The sequence below is a fragment of the Sus scrofa genome, chromosome X (assembly GCF_054392235.1).
Source record: "Sus scrofa isolate SSC_HxYL_T2T_F1_AM1 chromosome X, Sscrofa_HxYL_maternal_Yorkshire_Landrace_v2.0, whole genome shotgun sequence".
Classification (NCBI taxonomy): domain Eukaryota; kingdom Metazoa; phylum Chordata; class Mammalia; order Artiodactyla; family Suidae; genus Sus; species Sus scrofa.
Genome location: NC_139401.1, coordinates 121,270,276 through 121,293,152, shown reverse-complemented (window position 1 = coordinate 121,293,152; position 22,877 = coordinate 121,270,276). Strand labels below are relative to the sequence as shown.

The 22,877-nt window shown below is 44.2% G+C and overlaps 1 protein-coding gene across 14 annotated transcripts in view; it reads right to left on the bottom strand.

Moving 5' to 3' along the window:
- Positions 1 to 321: 321 nt before the first annotated feature.
- INTS6L (integrator complex subunit 6 like) overlaps positions 322 to 22,877 on the bottom strand; it is a 61,108-nt gene continuing 38,552 nt past the window's right edge. For 4 of the 14 annotated variants that reach the window (XM_085006705.1, XM_085006701.1, XM_003135419.5 and 1 more), the window contains 9 exons: positions 19,948 to 20,080; positions 14,165 to 14,259; positions 10,615 to 10,833; positions 9,436 to 9,559; positions 7,630 to 7,772; positions 5,646 to 5,880; positions 2,811 to 3,185; positions 1,688 to 1,781; positions 322 to 1,289 (listed from right to left, as the gene is read on the bottom strand). In XM_085006705.1, the coding sequence (XP_084862831.1) occupies positions 1,181 to 1,289; positions 1,688 to 1,781; positions 2,811 to 3,185; positions 5,646 to 5,880; positions 7,630 to 7,772; positions 9,436 to 9,559; positions 10,615 to 10,833; positions 14,165 to 14,259; positions 19,948 to 20,080 (1,527 nt within the window). In that variant the 3' untranslated portion in view covers positions 322 to 1,180. Of the gene's footprint in view, positions 1,290 to 1,687; positions 1,782 to 2,810; positions 3,186 to 5,645; positions 5,881 to 7,629; positions 7,773 to 9,435; positions 9,560 to 10,614; positions 10,834 to 13,035; positions 13,147 to 14,164; positions 14,260 to 19,947; positions 20,081 to 22,877 lie in introns of all 14 variants that reach the window. The other 10 variants (XM_085006704.1, XM_085006708.1, XM_021080867.2 and 7 more) reach the window with 3 other exon arrangements.

Genomic DNA, 22,877 nt, shown 5'->3' with positions numbered 1-22,877 from the left:
AGGTTGAAACAGACAAACGCAATTTCAATGGCTTTCCTCATGACTCAACATTCCCTCGGTTGCTGTAAACCTCTGTCTTCCAGAGTTCCAACCAACTTGATTCTGCTCATTTTTACCAGTGTTTTCAGTATTTCTGGAGAGGGGCTAACCCCGAGAGTACGCTACCCCACCATTTTCACCAATATCCTTCAGTTCTACGAGTGACGTTTTGACGTTTAAGTCCTTACACTAACATCTTAACCCAGGGTGCACTTTTTTCTTTCCCCCAAAAGGAATAACAAATCACAAGAAAGAGAAAGCAAGAAGTTTCTTGAGCGTTAATGAACTTGTGAAAAATCAATAAAATGATTTATTTTATATATGCAAAGTCAAAATCTCTTTGTACACTTAATTTTTTTTGCAAATGAATACAAACATCACAATACTGCTCCATATAAACCTTTGTATAAACATTAAAGGAAATATATACACTATTTTTTTCTTTTAGTGCTTCTGAAGCACAGAATGCCTAAGTCCACCTGAAGATTCTCTGTTGTCACATACGAGAACAAACGTCAGGGCCTGGGGCAGCCTCAGGTGCACTTTGCAATGTCTCTAGACAAAATAGAAGAAAGTTGGAGGTAGATTGTTTACTGACTCTCCCTGCCCCTCCCACGGCGAGATAAGTTACCTGAATAGCAGCTTTCTTGCTCTTGGATCCAAACTGTCCTGAATATTGCATGTTTGAAAAGGCACAACTAGGAATTGTTGAAAACTTTGTTCAGCACACACAAGATAACTAGTTGGAATCTGAACACCTATTCTTTCGAAAGGACACCATTTAAGAGCACCAAGTCACTCTGGAAATGCCCAGGACAGCCAAGTTCAAGAGTGAACCCTTATCCCAAAAAGTGTGGTAGGGGCGACAGTGTTGACTGAATTTCACCTGCTGGATGAATCACATCACCTTCCTCACTTGGGAAAAGGAACCACAAAACTACAAATTAATACCTTCCAAGAAAACGCATGGGGCAAAAGCCAGCTTTTACTGCCAGAGAATCATATGCCAAAAAGCTCCACTGCTTTTTCTTAGCCTCTGGAAGGCAGTTCCCTTGACTAAAATATTCTAGGATATTCAACAATATCCTGCTCCAGCCTGCAGCACAGAAAGCTTGTTCTTTTTTTCTCCTTGCTCTTTGCATTAACATGATGATCTGCTGTTGATGTGATTGACGTTGAGGAGAAGGTGATGTGATTCTATTTTTTCTAGTACCTTCTCAAGGTACTGAATTAAGACTCGTCTTTTGAACCTAAGAATAAATAAAAAGAAATTTTATTAACCAAAAGGTCCTTAAAGCACTTATGACGTGTAAGGCACTGTTCAGGGTACAAAGTGGAACTGACAATCTAAGTGGGAAATAGAAAATGTATCTTCATGTAAAGATAGGGCTTAGCCAATACCAACAGTGCCAACTGAGTGCACAAGCCCACCTCCAACTGTGAAGAGTCTAGAAGGTTCCATAGACTCAGATGAGTGAGTTGGACTCAGATAATATCAATCTAAATGCCTCTGGAGACAGGTGTAACTGTGAGGCAGGGCCAGGGCTTAGAAACGCAAGGCAGTACCAGTTCCTCTGCCTGTCTTCCAGTGGGCCCTACTGCTTAAAAGAGAAAAAAGCCACAATGAAGAGTTCCCCCTTATACCTACCTTGCAGCTTCCTTGATGGTAAATTCAACAAATTGTTTCTTGACTGCAAGAGGTCCTTGCACTCCTTCAAGCAAAACGAAAATTCTTTCATACCCTGAAGATATTTAAAAAGTAGTGTTTTTAAAAATATGGATAGAAAACTAAAATTCAGCCTTCACACATCCTCAGAAATCATTCTTCATGTGTGGTAAGTTAGGTACAGTTTGTATTTTCAGCACTCAAATCAAAACATCTGCATATATCTGCTAGGGAAACTCTTGTCTGAGAAATGGCCCCCAAGGTTGTCCATGTCCTAATTCTGGGAACCTGTGAACATGTTACCTTATATGGCAAATGACACTTTACTCTGCAGACGTGATTAACTTACGGATCTTGAGACAGGGAGATTATCCAAGTTTATGCATGCAGACCCAGCGTACTCACAAACATCATTATGACAAGGAGGCCATAGAGAAAAGATACAAGGATGGCAGCAGAGCTTAGAGAGGAGAGAAGGGACTAGAACAGCTGGCTCGAAAATAGAGGAAGGGGCCACCAGCTGAGGAATACAGACAGGCAGCTTCTACAAGCTGGAAAAAGGCAAGGAAACATCCTCCCTAGAGCCTCTAGAAGGAACGCTAGCCAGCCAACACCTCCACTTTGGCTCAGGGAAAAGCACTGCAGATCTGCCTTCCACAACGATAGCTATGACATAATACAGTTTTGAGCCACAAAGTTTGTGCTAACTTGTTACAACAGCGAAAGGAAACTGTTAGGATAAGCTGGGGCGGGGGTGGAGAGAAAGGTGTACGGGGTGTTTTTAGGTAAAGCAAAGGCATCATTTTCAATTATGTGAAAACCCAATACTTCCCCAAAATGCACCTCAAGAGATACCTTGAGTCTATTGCGAATCATAAAATGAGGAGCTGCCATCGTGGCTCAGCGGGTTAAGAGCCCAGCGAGTATCCCGGAGGACATGGGTTCGATCCCTGGCCTGCCTCCGTGGGTTAAGGATCTAGCGGGGGCCTGAGCTGCGGCAGTAGACCGACTGCTGCGGATCCGATTTGACCCCTAGCCTGGGAGCCTTCGTATCATGAAAGGGACCTCACATGACATTAGTGGTGGATGTTCTTTCACTACTTACGTCGTCCAAATTTTCGAACTTCCTTCATTAACTGGTGTTTTATATCAGCATTGATTCCCTGGGCCATGGCAGGAGTTATTTGCAAAGTATTTGGCCCAGGTTCCAAGGCAGAGGGCGTCGGGGCTTTTTGATCGTCTACAGGGACACTGCAGTTTGGGGCTCCTCCCAGGAGCGCATTGCAGGCGGCCTTGTGAGTTAGATGGTCTTTCCTTAGGTCCGTGAAACCATCAGCCAGAGACTCGAACTGGCCGGGCGGGACGGCGTCTCCGGCCACATTCAAAAGCTCCGGCGCAGCAGGTTTGGACAAGAAGGCGTCCGGCGAGAGGCGACCATTTTCCAGCTTCTCCTCAGGGCGCTCGGGAGCGACGGGAACATCTGGAAAGCAAAGGCGGACGTTGCGCTGTGAGGCGGCCGAGCGACCCCACAGATCCCGGGGCTCCTCAGTTCTGAGGACATTGTTTCGGAGAGCCCTCGAAGCGGGCTCGCGAAGGCGACGCGACAAGAGCGCGGCCTTCTCTCTACGGCGGCGCCACGAATACAAATGGAGACCAAGAAAGGGCGGAGACGAGCAGACATTCTCAGATCCCCGGCGGCGCGGAGGGTTTGGCTGCAGCTTGGGCTTTACGAGCTGAAAAGCAGCAAGTCTCACGTGGCGTCATGAAATTTCTGGAATTTACCTATAAAATGCCACGCTCTATACGGGCCGCGCTCAGGCTCCCTCCTCCTACCGCAGACGTTCTGAGGAGCCCGAGGAGGCGGCCCTTAGGTCTGGAGGCTCTTTAGGTCCTCCATCGCCCCGGGGGCCTCTCCCGCATCTTTCCTGGCGCAGAAAAGCGCACTTCCTGGTGCTCCGGCCCTGGCACCTCTCCTCCAGGGGCTCATCCTGCTCCGGGCCGGGCACCGTGCCAGGAGCTGCGGGGCGGCAGCCGGCAGGACACACAGAAGCAGCCCTTGCCCTGGGGGGACGTTCATTCTCACGGGGACGCCAGGCAGCAAGTGTCCCGTGACCCAAGCCCGCAATTCCAGCCTGGGTTCGTTCGTCTGAGGGAAGAAGCACGCGGGGCCGGGGGACAGAGGGCAGGACGCGGGCCTCGGTGACCGCGAGGGCGGCCAGCGCCCTCTGAGGACGTGTCCTGTGGGCAGAGCCTGGAGCGGGGAGAGCCGGCCTGGGCCCAGGCAGAGGAAGAGGTCCGGGCTGCGGGAAAGGCCAGCGTGGGAGCCCAGGAGTGGAGGAGCCGGGATCAGAGAGCCAAGGACAGGGGCCGAGAGAGCAAGGGGGACTCGTGCTAGGAGAGGGTGGCGGGGCCAGGGCGAGCAGAGCTGGTAGACTGTAGTCAGGAGTTCAGACTCTGTCCTGAGTGCCTGGGGAAGGTGACGGTGGGCTTGCAGGATGGACATGGTGCCATCTGATTCCCGTGCTGACATGACTGCTCTGGCTATGCGACAGAAAATGGGTTCGATGAGAAGAGGGGATGCAGGGAGATCAGATAAGAAGCCACTGCAGTAGCCTGGGGGCAGGTGCTGGCAGCGAAGACTAGCGGAATGGAGAGCAGTGGTGGGATGCGGGACTTATATTGCGCATCAAGTTGCCTGGACTTGCCAAGGGATGGAAGTGAGAGAAAATGAAAAGAGAAACCATGGTGGGTGTAAGTTTTTCCACCTGGATCACCGGGTAAATAATCACATCAGGGCGTGCAGGTGCCGGAGCACAACTGCCCAGGAGAGTGGATCGTGTCCACCTCTTCCTGATCGGCTTCAGTGACCTCCTGCTAAGAGCGGGCCATCAGTAATGTTGGCATCACGCACAGCGTGGAGTTCTGCAAACACTGCAGTCTGGTACTTCTCCACTCTCCCAACCAGTACACCTGGAGACTGATGGCTGTTAGAGCTTTGCCACCGCCTGGCTGGATGGCGCCACTGAACACACTGGGGAAGGTGCCAGCAGAGCTGCTTTAGAGAGAGGGAAGGTTGGGGGTTGAGCTGAAACACGTGATGCCTATTGAGTTTTATGTGTTTTAGTCCAACAGCTAAGTGGAGACACCATGTCCATGGTTAAATTTGAGTCTGGAGTTCAGAGCCAGAGGTAGTCTAGAGTTAGACATGAGCCGCTGAAGTGTAATCTTATCTAAAGCCCTGAGACTGCATAGCATGGCCTAGGGATAAAGGACAGTGAGGAGGAACGGGTCTAGGCCCAAGCTTTGGGTTTCTATACTATTTAGAGGCAGGAAAGTAAGCATGAAACCAGCAAAAAGAGGATGAAAAGGAGCCACTGTCAAAGGCAAAAGAGGACCCAGAGTTTGTGGTGTCTGGGGACCCAAATAAGTTTCCACAGTGGAGGGAGTGAACCACGGTCAAAGGACACTAGGAAGAGATGGCAACCCTGAGGACCTTGAGGGACCTGTTTCAGCGGAGAAGGCCCGGCCAGCCTGCACCGGCTTAGAGCATGGAGAGATGCAGACAGGGAGAGCACGGGCAGCCCCATCCTCTTCTCCAGCCCATGTGCTCCTGCTGCTTCGGGAGCCCACTTTATCACCCTGATGTGCGCAGCCCTGGCCAAGCAGACACGGCCATCTCTCTCCATTTCTCCATCTTGTATTCATGGCCATGTCAACAGGGATCTTCCCCCTTCTTCCTCCCCATGCAGATTGAGATCCTTGAAACAGGGTCTCTGCCCCCCCAACAGGGCCCTTCGTACCTACCCCATCGATGATATAATAATGGTTTACTTAATGAACAAAACCTGACGTCAAGAGAAATGAGTACAAAGGAAAAGAAAACTGTTTAGTGTCTTAGTCCTCTAGGAGCCATAAGGAAATCACAACCACTACTCTATACCTGTATGTACAAGGGTGGGTTTTATGAGGTTTGGATAAGATGGGAACCACGAGGCTGAGGGTGGTCCCTTTCCGCCCACATGGTTAGTTACAGTAGGTGGTGTTTGTGGTTTCCTCAACAGCAGGGACATACTCCGCCTTCTCTTAGATGACAAAGGACTGCTGGGTTCTCCAGGACGTTTCACTTTGTTTTGTGGCCCTGCTACAAACTCATCTGCTTCATCAATCATCATTCCCTAAAAAACATCAATAAACATATTCTGTTAAAGACAACAGGCACTCTTCATATGCATATACGATCATGCATGACATCAGCAACCTAGATCCTAATGATGGGCCAAAGGTTTGCAGTGCCCCACTCAGACGGTTCACAGAAAATGCTACTCAGTTTTAATCCAGGAATAAGCAGGGAACCAAAATGTAAGGTCATGTCCAAGGTCAAACATAACACAATCATGATTAACCAGGAAGCCTGGGGAATGAGCAACTCTTATCAACCAAAAGGGGAATAAACCCCATTACCTTTCTAAAGAAGCACAAACCATTTTGCATCAACACTTGGTAAGGGAACTAATTCTCCTTGGTGTGCTTTTGTGCTTTAAACTCATCATTAAGAAATATCGATCATCACTGTACAGAGCACTGCATGTAAGTGGGGAAGGGCAGGTAGACGGGAAATGCCATTCCCCCAAAAGCAGCCTCACAGACATTCAAACATGTCTGCCTTGGTGCTGGACAGAAACGAGGGCTGGGGCTTTTCACCCTTGGGAATCGATAAAAGATGAGAGCCGCAGTATAGAAGGTTAACTAAGAGCTAGCTGGTCTCATTCAAGGATAACCCAAGAATATGCACTCCCAGTATGTGAATAAAACCATGATCAATGACTTTTCCAAAGCATTTCCCAAAGCAAAACAGTACAGAAAGGGGAAAACACATTCATCGCGCACGTGCCCCGTGTCAGGTAATGTTCAAAACGGCGTACGTGTGCTAACGCAATACTCCACACGGCTCTACCAGTTAGGTGTCATAGTTATCTCCAGTGCTACAAATGAGGAAACCAAGACACACAAAGATGCAGAAACAATTGAGGATTTGGGCAAAGTAGATCTTTCAGTCTCATTTTGTTACAGAAGTCATTGTCGCATGGTCTCCTCCATGAACACAAATACAATCCCCCTACATCTACACACGTATATGGTCAAGTCAGAGTAGCTCTCACATCATATACACAGAAATAGAGCCCCCCCCACACACACATATACACCTCTTGCATTTATATCTCTGGTAGGACAATTCAATAAAGTGACATCACCTAGTACTTCATATTTTAAGAGGACCATTTCAGCACTGTCTAGATAGACCATTAGAAATCTGAACGATGTAAACAGAGGAAATAATGGTGGCCTTGATATTAGATAACTTGGTTGTGGAGGTGGGAACAAATAGAGACTGTGGAGCTGGAAAATGGGGCATTAAATCCTGACCCTTATCAACTGTGTCACTTGGGGTGAGTCATCTGAGCACTGGGAGCCTTGATTTCTTCCTATTATAGGGCAGATAGTAATGCTCATCTGCAAAAGAGTTATGAGTATTGGAGTTCCTGTCTTGGCGCAGTGGTTAATGAATCCGACTAGGAACCATGAGGTTGCGGGTTCGTTCCTTGGCCTCGCTCAGTGGGTTGAGGATCCAGCATTGCCGTGAGCTGTGGTGTAGGTCGTGGATGTGGCTTGGACCCTGCCTTGCTGTGGCTGTGGTGTAGGCTGGCAGCTACAGCTCCGATTGGACCCCTAGCCTGGGAACCTCCATATGCCACAGGTGTGGCCCTAGAAAAGAGAAAGAAAGAAAGAAGAAAGGAAGGAAGGAAGGAAGGAAGGAAGGAAGCAAAGAAAGAGGAGAACCTCTGATTTATATATATCTTGCCGTGACGAAAGGAATGATAGCAAGCATATCACGATTTAGGCAGACATGGAAATAGATATCCCACCTTCTTATCTTGTTTAAATGGATTTCCAAAAGTGTGTAGTCTTTTTGGTTGATCTGGATCGATCTCTCGAAGTGGAGAAGCCAATGTCTTTAGATATTCCTGGTAGTTCCCCATTTGTGCGACTGGAACACTATGAAGGGAATCTGTAAAATCACCAGGAAAGAAACAGGTGCTGGACAGCTGCAGAGTATGGTCTTTTTAGGAAGAGGCGGTCACAGTCTGGCTTAGCATTGTGTATCTTGGCAACCCCTCGTCTAAAATCTGGGATCCTAGGTCCTAAAATCATCTCTCTTCATCCTCCTCAGTACTCAGTCTACCATCACTACTGCCTATAAGCTCAAATCACTAGGCCAAGAACAATTCCTTTACTTGTCATACCAGGTTTGAGAATGGGCTGACATTCCTCAGACCACCCTGCCAGCTCAGAGCACCCTCTGTGTTCTGTGTTTTGAAGAGCCCAGGCTCCACGGTTTTCTCGTATCCCCCAGAGAACTTTGCTTAGTGGGACTCATCCTCTTGGAAAATCTGATTAAATCTATAGGCTATCTTCCTAGAAAAGCCCTTTCCCCTCCCCATCCCCCACCACCACCAATAAAACCCTGGCATATAAATACAGGAGGTTGGCTTGGCTAAGGTGTACTCATTTTAATGGACAAACAACCCTGTTTAAAATGAACAAAATGAAAATAAATAAATAAATAAATTTTTAAAATTAAAAAAATAATAAAATGAACAAAACAGAGCAGAGGGGACTTTCGCACCATCAGGAATTATACCGGACAACGTATCCGGTTCATTCTTTCATGTAAATGAGGAATGTGAATTTAACACATCACTGTAAGCTGTGTGGTATAGTGTTGGGGTGAGCAATTCCAAAATCTAATAGACTTAGGTTCTGCCACTTTCCAACTCACTAAACCTGGGCAAACAAACTGCTAAAATGCTTACTCTCAGTTCCAGGGTCCATAAAATGGACATAAAAACAGCATCAATCAGAGTTCCCATCGTGGCTCAGTGGTTAACAAACCTGACTAGTACCCATGAGGATACAGGTTTGATCCCTGGCCTTGTTCAGTGGGTTGAGGATCTGGCATTGCCATGAGCTTTGGTGTAGGTCACAGATGCAGCTCAGATGCCACGTTGCTGTGGCTGTGGCATAGGCCAGCAGCTATAGTTCCGAGTCAGCCCCTAGCCTGGGAACCTCCATATGCTGTGGGTGCGGCCCTAAAATCACAAAAGACAAAACAAAAAAAAACCCAACATCAATTTCATGGGGCTGTTTTGAGACTTACAAGCGCTAAAGCATGTATAATGTAATATATGTGCTGATTTGGAGTTCCCGTTGTGGCTCGGTGGGTTAAGAACCCAACTAGTATCCCTGAAGATGAGAGTTTGATCCCCGGCCTCTTGATCCCTGGCCTCACTCAGTGGGTTAAGGATCGGCTCAGAGGGTTAAGGATCTGGTGCTGCCGTGAGCTGTGGTGTAGGTCGCAGACGCGCCTTGTATCCTGCATTGTTGTGGCTGTGGTGTAGGCCGGCGGCTACAGCTGCAGTTCAGCCCCTAGCCTGGGAACCTCCATATGCCGCAGGTGTGGCCCTAGGAAAAAAAAAGGCAAAAAAAGTAATGTATGTGCTGATTAAAGCACCCTTCCCCTTAAACCCCAAAACAGTAAACTTGTACATGGGTAGAGGAAGGGATTCAGGGAAGAGTATGACGAAATAATGTACTCTTAGGTAACAAACGTCTTTGTGTAAGTCCGGCTTGACACTTTCCTAATCAGCAAACATACTCCCTTGTTCACTTACCTTCATCTTGTCCGACAATAGACTTGTGTGTTTTCAGCAGATTGGATCGCATTCTGGTTAACTGGTCTAAAAGACCTCTACGTGGAATATCATAAGCATTTCTGTATGTCTGAGGTTTCAAATCCTATTTGAGATGAAACAATCTCAGTTACTCCTGAGGCTTTGAATAGAGAAATGTAATTTTTAATCCTCTTAGAATCTTAGTGACGAGAGGGCTATTCATTACAGCTCACACAGCGGGAAGGTGGCCTTTGCTGGCCTTGCTCTGCACGCGAGTACAGCCACAGAGTACTACAGCCGCCGGGGGTTCCCTCTGTCAAGGGCGTCACTGAAAACACCAGGTCCCGAGGTTTGCGCCTGGGGCCGCCTTGCCGGCCCGCTGCTTGTACCAGGCGCTTCCCCGGGCAGCCGTGGAGGTGAGCTGCTGGGATGGCCATCCAGGAAGCAATGGCTGAGGCTCCAAGGGGTGTGATGAGCCGAGCACCCCCTGCTGCAGGACCTTCGGGAGCTGCTGCTGCATTGGAGCCGAGGCCACGCCCTCCCCAGGCTGCCCCCGGCCAGCGACTGAGAGTGGCCGGGGGGTTGGGGCCTGGCCAGGTCTGCCCAGCGAGGGCCTCCTCTGTGGGAAATGGAGGTGCCAGAGGTCCCTGTTGGGCTGGCCAAGACTTTCTAGAAGCTATCCAATGTCTGCGGCATTCCTCCTTCCTTCCTCCACCCTCTCACAGTGCTAGCTCCGCAGAACCTTCTGGATGTTAACAGACATCTGGTCCTGTCCCAAATGTCCACGGAGACAGCTGGTCCAGACCAAAAGGTCCTTGATATGTGGTCCTGTCCAGAACCGCTGGCATGAACCAGATACACTCATGAATATTTTTTGGATTGGACCAAATTTCAAGGACTTTTTAGCGTGGACCAAATGGCTGCACGGACACTAAATGTTCTGCCAGGGATCTGAAGGCTCTCCCTGCTTCCTCCTTTATCTTTCACAGACCTAACTCCCCAAATACATCACGTACATTTAATTCCTTATCGGCATCTGTTGCCAATCCGCAACTGGTCCATTAATAGCTATGATGTCCAAAACAGGATCGTAATTGTCTCAAAACTAGAGTAAATATGAAAGACATAAATGTCTCAGACAAGTTCAAACACATACAAGCTATTTGTGTCACAACTTACCTTGTTTAAGAGCCCTACTTGGAAGCCAGCAAATTCTTTGGTATTCAGTTCTGTCAGTCTCGGTGCACTTTCCCCTATGATTTCTTTCAATAGTTTTCTAAAATTTTTATTGTGAGTCAAGGACACACCGTCTCCAGAATGATTTTTCACTTTGATTCCAATTTCCTGGGGAGGTTTCTTCCCCACTGATGCTAGTATTCGTTCTGATTCTAGTTTGGTCTAAAATGAAAGTACATAGTATGTTATGAAAAGATTTTTAGTATAACTGTCATTTTTACTACCTAAGAAAGGTAATGCTTCAAGAACCCCATTGAACAAATTTCAATTGCAAATCACAGAAAAACAGATAATTAAACATTTTCCTGTGCTTCTCTGTACTACCACAGCAAACAGAGAGAGGGGGCTAGAAAGACAAATAACTATGTTTTTTTCTCGTATCTAGTTTCAAAATTATGATTGACTCATGGAGAGAATGAAAACCATGGGTAAGAATTACATCCATAGACATTTAAAAATCATATTTTGTTACGGTAAAATCTAAACTAAGTCAACATATTCATTTTGGACCCAGACATAAAGAGTATTTATAAAAGTATGCTAGTGCTAAAATTCAGATTACATAGATTGGCATTATATCTGAAAAAAAATGCACACTGTTTATTTCTAATATCGGGCCACCCCCCGAAAAGGTAATGCTTAATTTAACAAGTATTACCAAGTAAATAATTTGTAACATGTACTCGATAGGTTTCTTACTTAGAACAAAAAAAATCCTATTAATAGACACATTACTTGAGAATGTATTGTAGCAATATATTGGGCATATTTTGTGATTTACATACATCTGAGATGGTTCAAAGAACACTGATGTCATAGAGTTATTAAATTAGTAATTAAATTAGTAATTAGAGCTAGTACAAATTAGTAATGATCTTTTCTCCTTCTCTAAAAGGTGGCATTCCACCAATGTCCAGTAAGCCCAAGTCAATTTTGAATTTTTTCTGGTTCGATCAGAGATATTCATTAATTTTCCCTAATTATTGGTATTAACTGTGTTTATTTTCTTTTTAAACATTTAATTCATGAACTAAGGCATAAGGGCAAATGAAGGGTCTGTTTCCATAAATGGTCCTGAAATCTCATCTATAAAACTCTACATGCAATGTGTCCCAGAAGGTCCCAGAAGGTCCCAGAACTTGCATGAGGTTCAACACTGTTCACTATTCTTCCTTCTGGCCATACCCTGCTGACACAGCCTTAAAGGCCTAAGGTAAAGATCAAATAAAAATATACAAATCAATAGATCAAAAAATAAATACATAAATAACCAAAACAAAACATTAACAACAACCAAAATCTCTGAGCAGAGAAGAAAAGGGGTTAAGGGGCACTTGGCGGACCAGAAATCAGGGTTCGCCTTTACTTTCTTTTGCATTTATGAGCACACTGGACTGGTAGGAGCTGATAAACTCCAGACTATGATTAAGTTTTGGCCAGTTCCTAGCAAGGTGTGTCAGCATCCCAAATTGTGGAGTCATTGTGATTCTTTAGTGTCAAAAATCTGACACTTTTTTGCCTGCTACTCTCGGTTTTCTAAAGGCCCAACTTTGAAACATATCCAACTCGAAGCATTATTGTCAGCGCACATGCTACTTCTATTCCCTACCTGGGAATACATTTGTGCATACGAAGAAAGTAAAGCTGCTGCATTAATTTGTCATATAACATAACACATAGGTATGGCGGTAAAACTCTAACTCAGTAGTTCTCAAACATTTCCACCCTGCAAGAATGGGCTAGGTAGAGGTGAGAAGTATGATAAGTAGGGGTGAGTGGAGGATGAGGTACTAATAGAGAGGGGCAGGCAAGGGACAAGGTGAATAATGGTAAATGAGGTGGGGGTATAAAGGAACAGACGGAGGGCCTATCACCCTCCAGTGTGAGATACACTGGTCTCATCTCCCCCCTCCACGAAAAAGCATACTGATCTTTATTGCCTAAAAACTGATTTCAGGCAAGTCATTTAATCACACCACACCTCGGTGTGCTGACCTAAAAAAGGGGGGATGTTCTAGCCCAATGAGGTTTGAGGAGAAACTAGGTTGAGGATAAGACAAAATGTGACCCACGAGATAATGCTACTAAGCCTCTGCCCCTCTTAGGCCACAAATATCAACCAGCTTGTGGGTAGAACAAACTGGCAAGCAAAAGGAGAAATGGCACAGCATCCAATGATACTGACAGACCCTTAACTGCGGTTTAATGGTGAAGCTAGAAGCCATAGAGAATCACATTATTACTAATCCATAAAGTGTAGAAATATATACACATTTAATTTGAAAATTACAATTACACTAAAGAATAAGGAAATGCACTTCTGAGGGCAAAGGATTTTTGTTTGTTTGTTTTTACCAATACTACCTGTTGGCTGAGTTTTTTAAGGTAAGAGATAACACTGTAACTAAGTCCACAATCTAAATTATCTGATATCAGATTTGGAGCTCCCATCATCCTTAGTGCTTTCTTTAATGGCTATAAGGAAACAAAATACACAACAGTAAGAATAGAATAAATCTTAAAATACTCAAAGTTCAGTTATAAGGGGCAAAGGGACATGATTCATTTCTTAGAAGTCAAGGTGCTGCACATAAAACCAAACATGGAACATTAAAAAGTGGCAATGAAAATAGCAGAGAAGTAAGGAGCAGAAAGTAAAAAAATCAGAAGAGAGTGGGATAAGAAGAGCAAGTAACAGCAAATGCAAACAGGCCAATTGCTTTCAGTCTTCATTCCCAAGTCATAAAATCATTTCACATTGCATTTTGTTGTGCACCCCATTCCTGCCATGGTAAATACCAACACACCCCAATTTCTCTTCCCAGTGACACCAAGGGTACCACTTAAGAGTCTGCCTTTTCACCTCTAGAAACTTGGCTTAAAGTTTACCACATCCACCTCTGAAATGATTTTGGTAATCTTGATGTAGATTATATGACTAGTTTAATATAGTCATGAATATTTTTCTCAAATTATAAAAATCCAAATGACACCTAGTAACTTTTCACTCTTTTTGGATTCCTCCCCCCCGCCCAAACCAGTGCCCCGACTTCTTGCTGCATCTAGGATACATTTAACAAGCAATAAGTAAATATAACATCTTCAGGGCCCCCCATCCCGCCCCCACCCAGAGGAAAATACCATAATGCGAATTTCTAGAGTTAAAAAGGGGAAGTTGAAATAATACATGAATCCAGACTTATTTTTCTTCAATTCCAAAATTCTAATTGCATAAGGTTAGTTTTTATAAGAGAAACATAGATGTGTTTTATAAGGAGAACCATGGCAGTGAAAGGAAATAAACGATTTTCTTTTGTGCCGCCATGACGTCTTCAAGCACTTAACATATAATCTGAGAAGACAATGGCAACCCGAATTTACAAATTTAAAAAAACTATTTAATTTCAAGGGTGAGCTTTTTGGTTCATTGACATTTCTTGTGACAAGAATCATCACTGATGCAGTTAGTACATACATACACAGAAATACATACTAATAAGTAGTATGGAGGCAGAGTTTTTAAGTAGCTGTCAAAAGCCTGTCGCCACTTCAAATTTGGCTTAAGCTTGTGAACTTTAAACAAATCATCTGCAAGAGAAAATCCAATAAAACATTACATTTTTTCAGGCTTGAATTCCAAGATCTAACTCAAGCAATCCACACCTATTATATAATTTCTTAGAAATTTCCAGTTTCAGTTACATTAGATGAACCTTTCATTGCAGTTTTTTTTGATTGATCTTTTTGGGTACTATGTACCCAAGTATATAGTTTTCTAGGAAATGAAATTCTCAGGTTACATAGTCATCTTTAATCTGTGAAGCTACATGAAATGTAACATTAAAACACTCTGATCTCATCTGAGAAGGAATCCATGGCCATTGGTTGATGGACTATTTCCTTTATGGAAATAAAAAATGTTAAAACAACAATGACAGGTGTTCCCATCATGGCACAGTGGAAACGAATCCAACTAGGAACCAGGAGGATGCGGGTTTGATCCCTGACTTTGCTCAGTGGGTTAAGGATCTGGCGTTGCTGTGGCTGTGGTGTAGGCCAGCAGCTGTAGCTCCGATTCGACCCCTAGCCTGGGACCCTCCATATGCCACAGGTGCGGCCCTAAAAAGCAAAAAATAAAATAAAACAAAAATTACAACAACAAAGAAAACTCATTGATACAGAGAACAGATTGGTGGTTGCCAGACCTGGGGGCTTGGGAGGGTGGGTGAAATGGGCGAAGGGGGTCAAATGGTACCGACTTCCAGTTATAAGATAAATAAGTCATGGGGACGTAAGGTACAGCATTGGGATTATACAGTTAACTACACTGTATTGCATATTTGAAAGTTATTAAGAGAGTAGAGCTTAATATTTCTTATCATCAGAAAAAAAATTGGAACTATGCATGGTGATTGATGTTAACTAGATTTATTTTGGTGATCATTTTGCAATATACACAAATACTGAATCATTATGTTAAACACCTGAAACTAAAAGACTACGTCAATTATACCTCAATAATGTCTAGCTAATAATGGCAAGCTCTAAATTATGTTTTGAACTCTCCGTAATCAGTGTATATTTTTGTCTATCCATATTTCCCCCCTCTTCATTTCCTGGATTTCAGTAGTCAGGCATTTTAAGCCAAACTCTAGGTCTCTCAAACATTAGTTAACAACTGGGTGATAGCCCGAGTAAAAGCAAGTAGAGATGTAGCTTGAAGTTTAAAATTTTGTGCGACTAAATAGGTTGTTGAATACCGTGTGCATCGTTACTACAACTAAAGATATTTTCCTTAAATAAGCAGATATCCCCGATCTTTTCACACTCAAATTTAATTATTTCAATAATCTAAATGCATTCTATACACTACACAAAAATTTCTAGGGAGTTCCCACCGTGGCTCAGCGGAAATGAATCTGACTAGCATCCATGAGGACGCAGGTTCAATCCCTGCCCTTGCTCAGTGGGTTAAGGATCTGGTGTTGCCGCGAGCTGTGGTGTAGATTGCACACTTGGCTTGGATCCTGACTTGCTGTGGCTGTGTTGTAGGCTGGCAGCTGCAGCTCCTATTCAACCCCTAGCCTGGGAACCTCCATATGCTGCGAGTGTGGCCCTAAAAAGACAAAAGAAAGAAAGAAAGAAAGAAAGAAAGAAAGAAAGAAAGAAAGAAAGAAAGAAAGAGAAAGAAAGAAGAGAGAGAGAAAGAAAGAAAGAAAGAAAGAAGAAAGAGAGAAAGAAAGAAAGAAAGAGAGAAAGAAAGAGAGAAAGAAAGAGAGAAAGAAAAGAATGTCTCTAAAACATCTATTTCCTTCCGAGGGTAAGGAAAACAGTTTTAATATACTACTTCAAAATTGATATTCGCATACATCAACAAACGTGAATCTGCCACACTTACTATAAATACCAAAAATAGTATAAATTCATCCTCTATATTGTTTCTTCAGGTTTTATTGGCTTTTATCCAAAAAACAAGTGCTTTATTTGGGGGGGGGAATCCACCCCAATGACATATGCATAATTTCTCTACCAATAGGGCTATTCTTTGAAATTCTGAATTACTTTGGTTAAGAAAGGCCACTACATATTTTCCTCCTTTTACGGCTATAATAAGCTATTCGCTCCTGCTGAAACTAATTTAAATGAATTTACAAAGTCATAAAATGTAGGTCTTTTGTTCTTTTGGTACCGTGTAGAAGGAACAAAGGAAAAAAGATCTGAAGAGATTTCTGGCTCCTTGCAGCACGCAGGCCTTTAAAGGCCATTCAGGAAGGAAGGACAGACCATGGAAATATCCTGTTATACCGCGTCTTTGTGTGAAGTCTGTGGGGAATTAGGCAGCTTTGGGAAACTAACTGACAAATTTAAATACCACCAGACCGAAGCGACATTGAGATATAAATAGATTAGATAATGAGAGTCAATAATAGTCTTAATATGCTAACAATGCCAATTGCGACGATTCTGCCCAGGAGCTAATTTAGTCTAATGATTTCGGGTCGGATTTATTTTTTAACGGGGGCGAGAGGAGGAAAGAAAATCTTCCCGTCTAGATTTAGGGTAGAGAGCAGTTCGGGTGACACTGCTTTAGTCGCTATCTCTGCGGCTCAGAAAATGATCTCGGTGGTATTGGGTTTCCGGTGGCATGCAGTCTCCGGGCGGGTGAAGCGAAGGTGTCATCAAGGATTCCGTCACCCACGAGGGAGAGGAGCGAGAGGAAAAGGGCACCGCCCAGACTCAACAACGAGAGGTATTTTCTTTTCCAGCTCATCTCTCCCCATGTCCTGCTTCCAAAAGAAGAAAGACAGGGGCTCCCTGAGTTCAAGCTCAGAGAGCTTCGAGACATCACTTGGCCTTCTGCGCCTCCATCTCATCTATAAAATGAGCTGCCTTAGCACAAGGCTGGTTCTGCGCAACCAGATGATGCACGTCAAACCCCTATGCAAAATCATAAATAGTGCAAACTGTGAAGCGCAGCTATATAGCGATAAATACACATCAAAGTATCTTCTTCCGATTAGTCTCTTTTCCTCCTCCTGATGATAATTGGTCTTAATATGGAGATAAGCGGTTGTTTGGTTTTGTTTTGGTTTGGTTTGTTTTTTTACAGCTGCACCTGCAGCATATGGAAGTTCCCGAACCAGGGGCTGAATTGGAGCTGTAGCTGCCGGCCTACACTGCTGCTTGTGGCAACACTGATCCTTAACCCACTTCGAAAGGCCAGGGATCGAACCCGCATCCTCACCGACACTATGTCGGGTTCTTAACCTGCTGAGCCACCACAGGAACTCTGTTGGACTTTATTTTTCAACCAAGTCCCCAGTTCTAAATTTTTTTAAAAAATGATTGAATGTGGTATATTAAGAAAAGAAAAAAATTGCTACAAATGCCTTAATTTCTGGAATTACTGAACTTTAATAGAAAGAAATAATTTCCTAATTTCCTGATTAAGAGGAACTTGCCAATTGCAATAATCTGGCAGTGACGACTGACTATTGACAAGATTCTTATGGTAGCTCATTGATATAATCAAGCCTCACTTATCCATCCCTAGTAATTTTTTTTTTTTTTTTGTCTTTTTGCCTTTTCTAGGGCCGCACCCGCCGCGGCATATGGAGGTTCCCAGGCTAGGGGTCAAGTGGGAGCTACAGCTGTCAGCCTACACCACAGCCACAGCAATGCCAGATCCAAGCTGCGCTGCTCGGATCCTTAACCCACTGATCGAGGCCAGGGATCGAACCCTCAACCTCATGGTTCCCAGTGAGATTCGTTTCCTCTGCGCCACGATGGGAATTCCCCATCCCTGGTAAATTTTAGTGCTTAAATAATTAAACTTTTGATGGAAATAATTGAATTTGTGAAGAGGAAGCAGGGGTCAACCCCAGAGACAGTTCCTGCACTACACAGTACAATAGTGATGTTCCAGACACTATAAAGTGTGTATGACTCAACTTGATGACTTTTTACTAATACTTTTCCTTCCTACTAAGACTCTGCATAACTGCCCCATCTTTACATTACATCCTTCATATGGAATAGCAGTGCCTTGCGGAGCTACTGAGATAACAGTGATATTAATAATGACAACACTAATAATAACACTGATAGTATTATTGAGCACTTACTGTTTGCCAGGTGAATTCTATGCGATGTAAGTGTATTAATTCATTTAATCCCAACTAAATCCCTCTGAGGTAGGTGCTATCATTATCCTCACTTTACAGATGAAATAGCTGAGGCACAGAGAGGTTAAGTATCTTCATCCAAGGGGGAAAAACTTGCAAACAGCAGAGCCAGGATTCATCTCAGGGCAGCTATGTGCTGCAGTCCAGACTGCTAATCACTATGGAGGCCACACAAGCCAGACATGAAGTAGTGGTGGAAGTGTTGAGAGTGCTAGTTCAGAACCTTCTGGCTTTGGATGTTTGCCAAGGGACAGTGATGCTCTAAACAGGGTGGAGCAGACTCCCCTCAAAAAAATGACCAAGGAGGAGTTCCCGGTGTGGCGCAGCGGAAACAAATCCGACTAGAATCCATGAGGATTCAGGTTCGATCCCTAGCCTCGCTCAGTGGGTTAAGGATCTGGCATTGCCCTGAGCTGTGTAGGATATTTATAGATGGGGCTAAGAACTGTAACAGGCTACACAAAACAGCCATTTATCATGACCCACTCTTAGCCTTCTTAACTTGCAACATATTAAAGAATTGCTTTTATAGCACATTTAATATATATAATATTTGTAGCCCTGAAAATTGTATGCTTTTAATGAATGACTATGTTAAAACTTTGTAAAGGTTTGACTTTTTTGCAAAAATCACCAACTAAAAATGTTCACAACTTTACAACTAGAAGGGTACCACATGGCCCTATGTTACCCTAAACAGATGTGGCTCTTTAAATGAGAAAAAAAATCTCTACACACATTTTCAGTGATGTCTGCATAACTGCTTCTGGAGTTGTTCCTTTTAGAATTTTGCCATGGAAACCACAGCTTCTATGACTGCAGTCATTGCGGAATTCACTCTTGCACCTATTTCCTTTACGTGCCACCCTGCCTAAAACAGATGCCTTAAGAACATCTCATATTCTTTTGTGGAGGAACTTACTGCAAGCCAAGAGCCCCACAGAAACTCTATTTTCTGAAGAAAACTATCAGATTCTTAAAGTGTTAATCCCGATCAGTGGTATTTGGGGGATCCAAATGAGGCTACCAAAAGTCAAGTGCACTTAAAACTGGAGAGAAAAGGGGTGGCAGTATTGGGTCGTGCAACGTAAAGAGCAGCACAGGGGAGTTCCTGTCGTGGCGCAGCAGAAATGAATCTGACTAGGAACCATGAGGTTGCGGGTTCTGGCCTCGTTCACTGGGTTAAGGATCCGGCGTTGCCGTGAGCTGTGCTGTAGGTCGCAGATGTGGCTCAGGTCTGGCGTGGCTGTGGCTGTGGTGTAGGCCAGCGGCTACAGCTCGGATTGGATCCATAGCCTGGGAACCTCCATATGCCACGGGTGCAGCCCTAAAAAGACAAAAGAAAAAAAAAAAAAGAGCAGCACAAAAATCACACTGCAGAGGCTAAGGGTTTCTTCTGTTTGATGTAAAAACAACAAAGGAAAATGAACAAAACAGAAAACAGCAGACGAATTCTATCCTTTCAAGTCAGTTTTTAGACTTTTATATAGCCCAACATCCATTCCTCTGACTACATTTCAAATGCTTAGTTCATGGTCCATTTTTCTCTTCTATCGTATTTTAAAAATTAAATGGCACACACTGGACTTACCTAAAAGAGGGAGTAAAACTGGGTAGTTGTAGGGCATCACAAAGAGGTTTACACAAGTTAAAGTCGTACTGGCTTTTAAGTAACCAAATGGATATCCAAGTTCATTGTATTTTCCACTGCTGGTAACAAACACCTGAGAAGCGCATGAAGTGATGTACGGTTATGACCACAAGGATTTGATGTAAAACCAAACTCATAGCAACATTCCGCACCGACATCTCAAGCACAATTTAACTGTGATTTTACAATGGGAAGAGCACTTTCATTATGGTTATGTCATAACATCTCACACTAAATACGAATGTTCAGATTGCAGTGCTTTTATAAAGGATGTTAAGAAATGAAACTGTACTACGCAATAACCATCCAGAGACCACAGGCTGCATCAGCAATAGCCAAATATTTACCCAGTTAGCACAATGGAAAATAAGGCTGAAATACCACTAAGTGACACCGGCCATTAAAGCAAATTGACTACTTGAAAGAACAAGTGGTGACCAGAGTGGAGACGGTTAGGAAAACGGCACGAGGCCCCTGTGCCTGAAGAGGGCAATTCCAAAAAAAAAAAGCCCATTTATGGGAGTTCCCGTTGTGGCTCAGTGGTTAACGAATCTGACTAGGAACCATGAGGTTTTGGGTTCGATCCCTGGCCGTGCTCAGTAGGTTAAGGATCCGGCGTTGCCGTGAGCTGTGGTGTAGGTTGCAGACGTGGCTCGGATCCCAAGTTGCTGTGGCTGTGGTGTAGGCCGGTGGCTACAGCTCTGATTAGACCCCTAGCCTGGGACCCTCCATATGCTGCAGGAGCAGCCCTAGAAAAGGCAAAAAGACAAAAAAATAAAAATAAAAAAATAAAGCCCATCTAAAGGATTATGCTAACACTCCTCCTGTGTACTACTATTGAGTCTTGCTCTACTTCCCTTTGATGCTCCATTTCCCTACCCGTTTATTCATTTTTCATCCGGTAAATATTTATTGAGAAACCTATTATAAGCTAGACCCTGGTGCTAATTATTTGGAGGCAATATATATTGAGCAAGGAGATGCTTCGGTTCAATCTGGAAGGCATTTTCTCTTGTAAATTATGCTGATAGAGCAAACATTCGATAAAAATGAAAGCAATCTCTATTCCATATGACTATCATCTCATTCCTTATTGGTACTCCTGAGTTGATATATATTACATTGCCAGGTCCCGTACACTCGATAGGCTATTCTGGAGTCCTCTAGCTGCCATGTTTTCTCTGTGTTCCATGTTCACTCTCTAGCCCCAATCAGGGCATCAGTACATAATTTTTTTTTTTGTCTTTTTGCCATTTCTTAGGCCACTCCCGCGGCATATGGAGGTTCCCAGGCTAGGGGTCCAATCGGAGCGGTAGCCACCGGCCTACACCACAGCCACAGCAAGGCGGGATCCGAGCCGCGTCTGCAACCTACACCACAGCTCACGGCAACGCCGGATCGTCAACCCACTGAGCAAGGGCAGGGACCGAACCCGCAACCTCATGGTTCCTAGTCGGATTCGTTAACCACTGCGCCACGACGGGAACTCCATCAGTACATAATTTTAGGGACCTAGATCTTTACCTTTTTCCAAAGTCCCTCAGCAGAAGACAATAAACCAAACCCTGACGTTAACAGAACCCACCTACGTTGCTAATTCTTGGCAATTAGCAATATCACCTACCAGTTCACTAAACTCCTGCTAAGTAGAGGCAGAGCTAAAATAAATCTTTCCTATGTAATGTGACTCCACAAAACAATGAGCTGTGCTGAAACATTACTCATCTACTATGTCTTTGAACCTTAATAGAAACAGATGATTCTAACAAAACATACTGGATTTCACCCTATTTCCTAAGTGTATATGATAGAAAAGGGGAAAAAAATCATCATAAAGGATTTTAAAAAAAGTTACAGCCAGCAAGGGTCAGACCTATGGTTTCCCCAAAACCAGGAAAAGCACTGGTTGTTGTTCTTTTCCCAAGACCTGTCTTTCTGCCCTTGTCCTTCCTCGCCTTCATATTTCCTTCATTCCCATCAGCCCACTGAGCTTTTCCAAATTCCTTATCACCTGCGGATTCATAGAATTAGGGGGTCAAAGGGACTATCATTAGAGACCTTTTAGTCTAGAGAAATTATCTGGTCCAAGACCACTTAGTTGGTGGCAGAACTAAGGTTAGAATCCAGTCTCTGTTATGATTTTGCTGAATTCCCTGGCTCCTGTTTTTTTCTGGTTTTTTTTTTTTTTTTTTTTTTTTTTGTCTTTTCTAGGGCCATACCCACGGCATATGGAGGTTCCCAGGCTAGGGGTCCAATTGCAGCTGTAGCCACCGGCCTACGCCAGAGCCACAGCAACTCGGGATCCAAGCCGAGTCTGCAACCTACACCACAGCTCACAACAATGCCAGATCCTTAACCCACTGAGCAAGGCCAGGGATTGAACCCGAAACCTCATGGTTCCTTGTCAGATTCGTTAACTACTGAGCCATGACGGGAACTCCAAGCGGCCTTTTCTAGGGCCGCTCCCATGGCATATGGAGGTTTCCAGGCTAGGGGTCTAATCGGAGCTGTAGCCACAGGCCTACACCACAGCCACAGCAACGTGGGATCCGAGCCGTGTCTGCAACCTACACCACAGCTCACGGGAACGCCGGATCCTTAACCCCCTGAGCAAGGCCAGGGATCAAACCCCCAATCTCGTGGTTCCTAGTCGGATTTGTTTCCACTGTGCCACGACGGGAACTCCTATAGAATCCAGTCTCTGTTATGATTTTGCCGAATTCTCTGGCTCCTGGTTCTTTTTAACTCCCATTAAATTCATCGCATTAAAGCAAAGGTGCAAGAGAAAAGCCTAGCATATTTGAGGGATGGTACAGGGAGAGAGGACAGGATTTCTTAAGTCCCTTCAGAGAAGATTTACAACGAGTGCA